General features: G+C 33.7%; 1 protein-coding gene across 3 annotated transcripts in view; it reads right to left on the bottom strand.

Annotated features, from left to right (window-relative positions):
* The window catches only part of LOC124956266 (protein slowmo), a 26,882-nt gene that overhangs the window by 2,335 nt on the left and 14,547 nt on the right, over positions 1-10,000 (bottom strand). The window contains exons 4-5 of one of the 3 annotated variants that reach the window (XM_047511818.1): positions 6,426-6,691; positions 1-73 (exon numbers count right to left, since the gene is read on the bottom strand). The exon at positions 1-73 is cut by the window's left edge and continues 101 nt beyond it. In XM_047511818.1, coding sequence (XP_047367774.1) covers positions 70-73; positions 6,426-6,691 — 270 coding nt within the window. In that variant the 3' untranslated portion in view covers positions 1-69. The remainder of the gene's footprint in view (positions 74-6,425; positions 6,692-10,000) is intronic. The other 2 variants (XM_047511817.1, XM_047511816.1) reach the window with 2 other exon arrangements.

The following is a 10,000-nucleotide window of genomic DNA, read 5'->3' as shown; positions in this document are numbered from 1 at the left end:
TTTTCCCAGGATCATTTGGATGGGGCGTATATCTGACGGTCTCATCCACCGCTATGTGATTGCAAAAGGTTAACTGGAAAAAAAAAAAGAAAGAAAAATAAAATAAAAAAAAGAGAAAAAACAGAAAAAAAAAAGAAAAAAAAAAAGAATAGAACGAAATGAAATCGTTAGATACGGTCGATTAACTTCTCACAATTCTCGTCGTTAGAGTGGGAAGTGGGATGGGTGTGGGGGTGGGGAGTCGAGGACCAAAATCGTTTCGGTTGCTTTTCGGTTGTTCCTGCGGTCGCGTTACTATCGACCGCATTTGTGTAACTCGCGATGGTTAGCAGCGCGGCAACCCTTAGTTAGTTAGAGAGATGGTCACTCGAAATTATCGAGATAGAATAGTTGTCGTTTAAAGCTTACGTGTCATTTAATTATCGATCTTGACAAATTAAACGATTAACCAACATTTTTCTTTTGCTTTGCTTTTCTTTTCCTTTTTCTTTCTTTCTTTTTTTTTTTTTTCTTAATACTTTTTCTGCCTCGTTTTTTTTTGTCCCTTTTCTTTCCAATTTCTCTCTCTTTCTTTCTCTCTTGCTCCTGCTCTTTCCTTTTGTTCGATCTTCAAATTACGATTTAATGTTTTATGTATGATTCGATTTATGATTCGATTTGATTTAGATTAATTATGAATCAATAGGAATATTCGATTTATTCAATTATAGAAATGGTATTATTACAAAATGATACTTTACATTGTTTGTGAATTAATTCGATTGTTATGTTAGGTGATTATATATATATATATATATATATATATATATATATATATAAATTTGTTTTTAATCTTAAATATATAATAAAATAATATATTTTTAAATCATTGTATAATCTGTTCATTAAGTATTTTTCTATATTTAATAATCTAAAATTATATATATTCAATAATAATAATAAAATTATTAATAACATTAAATATACATATCTATTTTTTATATGAATACAATTGGATGATAAAAATAAAATAAATAAAAATGAATATTTTCTTTCATCCTTTAATAATATATTCCAAATGTTAAAGAAAAAGTGACAAAATTTTTAAGATAGTATTTTCCTAGCGTTGAAAAATGTTTATGCTCTGCACGTACGAAGAAGCAGAAGCGATGCGTTTTCAATAAGGCAATGACATTTCGCGAGTGCATCGTCGACACGATCGGAATATTCGTACAATTTGACAAGGAAGATATAACACGCCAAGACGTACAATAATATTTCTATACCTATTTTTCAATACGCCTCATATTTTCAATATAATCGTCAATAATAATTTTGCAAGGTACACGATGTAAAAATAATAATAATATTTCGATTTCATACATAAGTGATTAATAATAATTATTAAGACGTATCGATAGATAGTACGATCTTAGATAATATTAAATAGCCCTGATACAATTTTTTTTCTACAACGATGCATTTCATAAAAATGGAATGCATACAAATTATTGCCATATTGATAAGTATAAAAACAAACGTGATTTGATTTACGCGTATTATAAAATTATATTTAAAAAAAAAAAAAAAAAAAAAAAAAAAGAAAGAAAAGGAGAGAGAGAGAGAGAGAGAGAGAGAGAAAATATCAAAATAAAATATTTATCGAATTTATTTTATAAATATTAATGGCGTTTAAAGAAAGAAATTTGTTCAAACGAAATGACAATTATTTAAAAACACCCATTTTGATATCATTGATTATGATGGAAATATGTTAAGAAATAGAGTGACAATTTGTGTGCGTGATCGTTTCAGAGAATTTCTAGGGGAAAAAAAAAAAAAAAAAAATAAAAGAAAAAAAAAATAAAAGAAAAAAAAAAAAAGAAAAAAAAAAACCGGACGTATTTATGTGATCTGATAAAGTTGACACCTGACAAGAGTAAGTTTGACAAATGATTGTGACTGAACATCTGGTTCAAGGTCGACAGAGTAAAGGAGTTCGAAATTAACAAAAAAGAAAAAAGAAAAAAAAAAGGAATTTAAAAATCTCTAAAGAGTTCAAAAAGTGTCAAAAAGAATCAAAAAAAAAAAGAAATATACACATATACACAAATTAGTTATCTTTTCAATTTGACATACGATAAAACAAATAAAATGATAATGCAATAATAATCGACATCCCATAAATGTTCACGATTCAATACAAATATTAATATCAACGTAATTAAATCACAAGATAAGAAACAATCGAAATACAATTACTGGAAATCCATAAATAAATAAAAGAAAAAAAAAACCCCCCTCTTTTTCTCGAAAAGGACAGACTTTGAATATCTCTCAGTTACATTGGGAAAAAGAAAAAAAAAAAAAAAAGAAAAAAAGAAAAAGAACTAATCACATCTCTCTATAATAATTAACACCATAATAAAATACAATTAAATGTATGATTAATAGTAAAGGCGTCAATAATTTTTTTATTTTTTTTTTTTTTTTTTTTTTCCTTAAAAAATAAACTTTAAATATTTCTCATTAGTTAGATTAAATCAAAACCCATCTCGTGTATCACCACTACCACCACTATCACCATCACACCATTACCCCATCCACCAATGTGTCATCCATCATATCGTCAATTTCAATATTTCAATGAAAACAAAAAAGGTGATTATAATCGCGTGGGACGATCCAATGGTGGAACAATACGTGCATTTGTGAACTATCTTTAAACCCTCGTCAAACCTATTCAAAGGTGATTGCAAACATTGAATTCTTCGATCATAATAAATAAATAAATCAAAATTAAAAAAAAAAAAAAGAAAAAAAAAACACAGAAGTATTATCACATCATTAGATCGCGATTAACACTATCATCAATAAAATTCATTTCTACGTGACTCGTAACAAATCGTCGAATAATTTTTCTTCAAACGAACGGAACTATGAATAGTCCTTAATTATATATATATATAAAAAGGAGAAAAAAATTTACGGGGAAAAAAAAAGAAAAAAAAAATACAAAACAAAACAAAACGAGAGAGAACAAAAGATATTAAATAAAAACCATATATCAGCCGCATATGCCTGTGTGTGTGTGTGTGTGTGTGTGTGTATGTGTTTCGCCGATTTGATCATATCGAAGGTTCAAACGCATTTAAATCGAATAGAAAGATACGATAACAATAATCGACGATGAGACAATAATCAACGATGTAACCACACACTCCGATCGATGCATTCACGGACTATATCCCTCCCCCTCCTGCACCCCTGCCCTCCCTCCACCTCTGTTAACCATCATAATCCTCTCTTCGAAGATATCGACCTTTGAATTCCTCCGTTACACGCATACACATGATGCCTGTTATGCGTAAACGCCTCGAGTGATGCATCATCCCTCTCGTGATAGTAAACAACGTTCCTCCTATATCAAACCGATAATTGTTCTGGCCAACAGTACATGATTTACCAGACGAAACTAAAGTACGTTTGAAAGAAACAAAAATGGTGAATAGAATGGACAACTATGGATGGATTAATGAATGCGATGTATGAATGAATGAATGAATGAATGAATGGATGGATTGATGGATGAAAGAATGAATATATCAATGACGTATCGGTATAATAGAAACTAAAAGAACGGAAATATTATCTCGTATTATTTACTAGAGAAGATCATCTTACTATTAATCCTATTCTCTCACCTCCACCCCTATTTTTCCCACCACAATCTCAATCCCCCAAGCCCTCAGCTGTTCTTAGAATCTTGGCAATGTAGTGCAAAACAATCTCTTTCTCTCTCTCTCTCTCTCTCTCTCTCTGGTCGCAAACCCGGAACAATTGAATCGCAGGTGCCGGGGGCCGGGTTCGGGTATAGGTATGGGTGTGGGTATGGGTACGGATGAGGAGGGAAGGAGGAGGAGGAGGAGGAGGAGGGATAAGGGTGGGTGCAATGCGTTTCACGGGGAAATTAACGCCCGCGGCATATTGTGGACCCAACGACCGAGCACGTTGGTGAGGAGGGAGCATGAGAGGGGTGGGTGGATAGGAGGATGGAGAAGGAAACCCGAACCGGTCCCTACTCTCTACGCGTTCTGCCATATTGGCAATCAGTGAAGCCAACTGTGTTACATAGCGCGAGAATATCTACCGTGCAGCAGCTTCATCATTGCGCGTTCATACACACTCTCTCTCTCTCTCTCTCTCTCTCTCTCTCTCTCTCTCTCTCTGTCGCTCTCGCTCTCTGGCTTTATCTCTATCTCTATCTCTATCAATGTATGTGTGTATGTATGTATGTTTGTATCCCTCTCTATCTATCACACATCTCAACAAAACCTCATAGCCCGAAGCTTTTGAATACCTCTTTTCTTTTTATTGTTCAATGAAAAAGAAAAGAAAAGAAAAGAAGAAAAAAAAAGAAACTCGAAAATTGTCGTTTTTTATATGATACATTTTTTATCCTCGATATTACTCCCTCGTACGCAGGTATTACCATTGAAAAAAAAAAAAAAAACAAAAAACAAAAAACGAAAAAAAAGAAAACAAAAAAAGAAAAAAGAAAGGAAGAAAAGATAAATAGTGTAAATTTAATCTAAGATATTTTTATCTTACTTTTATTATTATTATTATTATTATTAATATATATATATATATATGTGTATGTGTGTATGCTTTATACTATTTAAATTATATAATTTTATTGATATTTTCCATCTGAACCGATTTAATCCTGACTTGAAAGGAAACAATTTTATAAAAGAAATATTGAACGTGTCATATTATCATTCCAATTTTATCATATATCTATGTTGCGTATATATTAAATTGCACGATTTTGTGAACGATCTTCGATTAATTAAATAAAAAAATAATAATAATAATAAAAAAAAAAAAAAAAAAAAAAAAAAAAAAAAAAAGAAGAAAAGTCGAGAAATATAAATTCAACGTATCGATGAATTATCGTTTTAATTTTATAAAACACCCCTATGTAATATCGCGTTGTATAATTTTCTACGATATTAATATTAAGTAAGTCTAAGTGAAATTTCTTTTCTTTTCTTGACAGATGAGAGGTGCCTGGATTGGCGGTAGAAGAATTAACGAAAGAATGAAATAAATAGAAATCGTAGGATCGCGTTAAAGAAAGAAATGGAACTTGTTGGGAGGGAGAGACCGGTCGTATTTAATCTTCTTCCCGTAAGTAGTATCTACGAAATACTACGATTCTTTTACGCTCGAGATAAATCCTTTTCCGACGGAAAATGCCTTGGAAAGTTTCCTCGCAATATCACCGACCTAACCGTGGCTTCTTCTTGAACAACGAGCTACCTAATCTCCTTCGAGGATAGAAAGATAGAGAAAGAGAGAGAGAGAGAGAGAGAGAGAAAGAGAGAGAGAGAGAAACGGACGGACAGAAAGACAATGAGAGAGAGAGAGAGAGAAAGAGAGAATTTTCATCGACGACATGAAAAGAAGAAGAGTGGAGAAAAGAAGAGAATAAAAGAGAAGAGGAAAGGACAGATAAGAGAAGGATAGAGAGAAGAGATTGAGTATGAGTGTTAAGGGAGAAAAAAAAATAACGAAGAAAAAAGAAATAAGAAACAAGCAAAAAATAAATAAGTAAATAAATAAAGTAAAAGAAAGGAAGAGAAGGAAGGAAGGAAGGAAGGATGGATGGATGGATGGATGGATGGAAGGAAAGAAGGTAAAGAAGAAATCTTAGGATGTGAAAAACGATAGAGAGAGAGAGAGAGAGAGAGTTTTCATCGACGATATGAAAAGAAGAAGAAAAAAGAAGCATAGAGAATTAGATAAAAAGGAGAAGATAGAAAGATTAAGCATGAGTGTTATAACTAAGAAAAAAAGAAGAAAAATTAAAGAATAAAAAAAAAAAAAAAGAAAGAAATAAAAAATTGAACTAAAAAGTAAGGAAAAGAATAAATAAAAGAAAAAGAAAAAAAAAGAGAAGAAAGAAAGGAAGGAAGGAAGAAAGCAAAGAAAGTAAAGTAAAGAAGAAATGTAAGGATCTAGAAAACGATAGGAAGAGAGAGAAAGAGAAAGAAAGAGAGAGAGAGAGAGAGAGAGAGAGAGAGAGAGAGAGAGAGAGAAGACGTGATTTAATCGCATCAAGGGAACGCGAATAAAGCCTATCGATCGAACTCACCGTTCAACCATAGCGTCGATGCGAAAGTAAGTAATTAATTTTTGCTCTCTCTCTCTCTCTCTCTCTCTCTCTCTCTCTTTCTCTCTTATTCACTAACTCACTCACTCGTTAACCCAACTTTTACTAGGCGCGAAACGAAAGAGAGAAAGGAATATATATATATACATATATACATATATATATATATATATATATATATATATATATATATAGAGAGAGAGAGAGAGAGAGAGAGAGAGAGATGCATCGGTTAATTGAAATTTTTCTCGTCAACCGCGCGTACAAACCACTGTTTGCCAATCCCTCAACCTTCGCAGCGGCAGCAGCAGCAGTAGCAGCAGCAGCAGTAGCAGCAGCAACAGCTGCAATATCAGCAATAGCAGTAGCAACAGTAGCAGTAGCAGTAGCAGTAGCAACCACCAGTAGCAGTAGCAAGAGCAGCAATAGCAGCGATCCTCGCCGCGTTTGCTTTTCATTTATCGCGGCGTTGCGGTGCCAACCGAGCGCAGCAGAATGACCACACACGGAATAGTGCGTTGGTCGAGAGAACTGCCGAATTTGGAATCGTTGCTCACTTTCGATACACTGAACTCAAAAGTCTCTATTAAAAATGATTATTCGATTTTATCATCACGCATATATACCACACTATACCATACATATATATATATATATATATATATATATATATATATATATATAAAATAAAAAAAGACGAAGAAAATGGAAGAGGAGAGAAAGAAAAAGAAGAATTCTTCAATCGATAAAATTCGCTGAAAATTTTCGTTCGTTAATTTAAAGAAAGAAAAAAAAGGAAAGAAAAGAAAAGAAAAGAAAAGAAAAGAAAAAAAATTGTACGATCAAATGCAATTCCATTCCAAAAGGAATTTAATCCCTCGAGCTCGAATAACACGAGTTCAATCTTTTCTGATAATACTTCATTTATCAAAGGACAGAAATTTAATGCTTGTTTTTTCCCTCCCTCCCTCCCACCCCTCTCTATCTCTCTCTCTCTTTTCTATGTGATTTTTAATACAGTAATCTTTATATCCATCAATAACAAAACATTAATCATAAATCATCAATCGAAGATTTAACATCGATTAAGAACATTGAAGCGAGAATATTGAACTAAATAATAATGGGATCTGAATAAATAAACATTTCGAATGTAATCCAAAGTGATCATTATTTCTGAAAATGGGAAGGACTCAACTCTTCGAAATTTTAAACGAGAGATATTGATATTGCTGGAATACGGGTCAATTATATTTTCACGTAGAATCGTACAACAACGAGTATGGCTGCAAGAACAAAGTTTATAACCATTCATGAGAAAAAAAAATAAAAAAAAATAAAAAAAATAAAAAAAGAAAAAAAAGGAAAGAAAAAAGAAAAGAAAACATGATGCATGCATGCACAAGTGCATACACAATTCTAACGGTACTTATCATCGAGATTAGAACGTTTCGTTAGATAAGAAATTACGAAGTGTAAGATACACATATACATATATATATATATATAGATAGGTAGAGAGAAATATCCCTATCCCATCATATCCAGCCCACCCTTCCCCCCTCCTAAACCGTAAAGGTTCCCGCGATACGGTTTTGCCCTTTGCCATTATAACGAGGAACACAGTAAGGTAGAATGCGCTTAGGAGTGGCCAACGTTATAGGGCTAGAGAGAGGCCTTCTTCAACGTATACATACTACTATAGTTCGAGTAATTAGCATCGGCGCATAATTGAAAGGACTTTGCGGATCTGGCTGGAGGCAGCATTGTTCATTGAGGTGTGTTCTCGATTCGCCCAGCCGTACCACCACCACCACCACCACCATCACCATCACCACTACCACCACCACCACCACCACCATTACCACCCACCACTACGCGATTCGATGTCTGCTGGTCTGTGCTCGAGAAGAGGAGGAGTAGAAGTAGGAGGGAGAGAAGGAGGAAGAGGGATAGGAATAGTAGTGACTAGTGTGCCTGCCTGAATCCCCAAATCTACGACGATGCATAGCCCGAAGCTGGATCGACCCTGATGCAGTTTAGGTATGGACATCAGCCATCTCTATCTATCTATCCATCCATCCATCTATCTATCCATCTATCTATCTATCTATCTATCTATCTATCTATCTATCTATCTGTCTCTTCCTCTTCTTAGTCCCATTCTATCTATCTCTCTCTAGCTGTTTGATGCATTGTCTCACTTACTCTTCGCCTCCTTCTCTGTCTCTCTCTCTCTCTCTTTCTCTCTCTCTCTCTCTCTCTCTCTCTCTCTCTCTCTCTCTCTCTCTCTCTCTCTCTCTCTCTCTCTCTCTCTCTCTCTCCCTCATACACGTATACACGTACACTCTTGCGGTAATCGCCGATTTCAGCGGATTTCAGGAGATAGAGAATCGCATGCCGGTAAATCCGTATTAGATCGTGTAAACGAGAGCTTCGTAGATACTCTACACACTTGGATCAACGAGTGAGTTGAAACTCTCTCTCTCTCTCTCTCTCTTTCTCTCTCTTTCTCGGCTATTTCTTTCTTTCTTTTCGCTTTTCACGATATTACCTCGTTCATCTACGAAATTCTTAGAACAGGTACATACATAACATCCCTACGTATGTACGTATCAACCGACTTTCATGCTAAAGAGTTTCAGATGAGTATACCATGAGTAAAATACTAAGGGCTGATGGGGGGGAGGGAGGAGAAGAAAGAAAGAAAGAGGGATGTTAAAGAAAAAGAAAGAAAAGAAAGGAACGAAATGGTAGGAACGTTTTTTTCAAAACGTTCTTTTTGTTTCCTCCCTCTCTCTCTCTCCCTCTCTCTCTCCCTCCTCGGTCTGTCTCTCTCTTTCTCCGTAAAATTGGATGGAAGTATTATCGCTCGGTTCAACGAGAACATTCTTCTTTCTATGGGCATTTAACACGAAACCAGACGGAAGTTTGGTTTTAGGTGCTGGTTGGTTGGTTGGTTGGTTGGTTGGTTGGTTGGTTGGTTGGTTGGTTGGATGGTTGGTTGGCTGGCTAGCTCGGAGTTCACGGCGCCTCCTCTCGTTAAGAGTCACGAACGAGTGCTTTGAGATGAAATTCGTATTTTCAGTAGAGAACAAAGTGCCCGAGGATTAGACGAGCATTTCCGTATCTGCATAAAGATAAAGGGCAAAAGCGCATTGAATAATACATGAAAGGTATTAGCTGCTAAAGGGACTTTCGTAATCGAGTAAATGTCGAAAACATAAGTTGATATCATAGACATACATACATACATACATACATACATACATACATACAAACAAACATACATACATACATACATATATACGTATATACATACATACGTCAGAGCTTGTCTCCGATCGTTTGCGTTTGCATGCATGCATGCATATATGCTCGGACGCAAATATCAATGATATTATTTAATGTAATTAACAATGGTGTGTGTGTGTATGCGTATGGAGATTGATATTAATTCAATCTGAGATATGAAACATTCTACGTAGTTTCCGACAACTAAGTATCATATTATCGTATATTTTTCATTTGCGATTGAAATAAAATGATATTTTTTTGGAGGTTATACGAGATATATATTATATTATATTATATTTTATTGATGATTTATTATATCATATATTTACCTATACAAAAAATAAATTCGTTGAATAAAGAATATTTTAATATATATTTATGTATGTATATATATATATATATATTAATAATATTTTCTGTATATAAAAAACATGGTGAGTTCAAAGATCCTAAAAGATGTTTAAAAAATCAATTACCCATTAATTCGAGACTCTTTCAGTTATTTCTTTTCTTCTCTTTTTTTTCTCTCCATTAAATTAAATA

This window comes from Vespa velutina, chromosome 21, assembly GCF_912470025.1.
Source record: "Vespa velutina chromosome 21, iVesVel2.1, whole genome shotgun sequence".
NCBI classification, from domain to species: Eukaryota; Metazoa; Arthropoda; class Insecta; order Hymenoptera; family Vespidae; genus Vespa; species Vespa velutina.
This window is presented reverse-complemented; position numbering and strand designations above follow the sequence as displayed.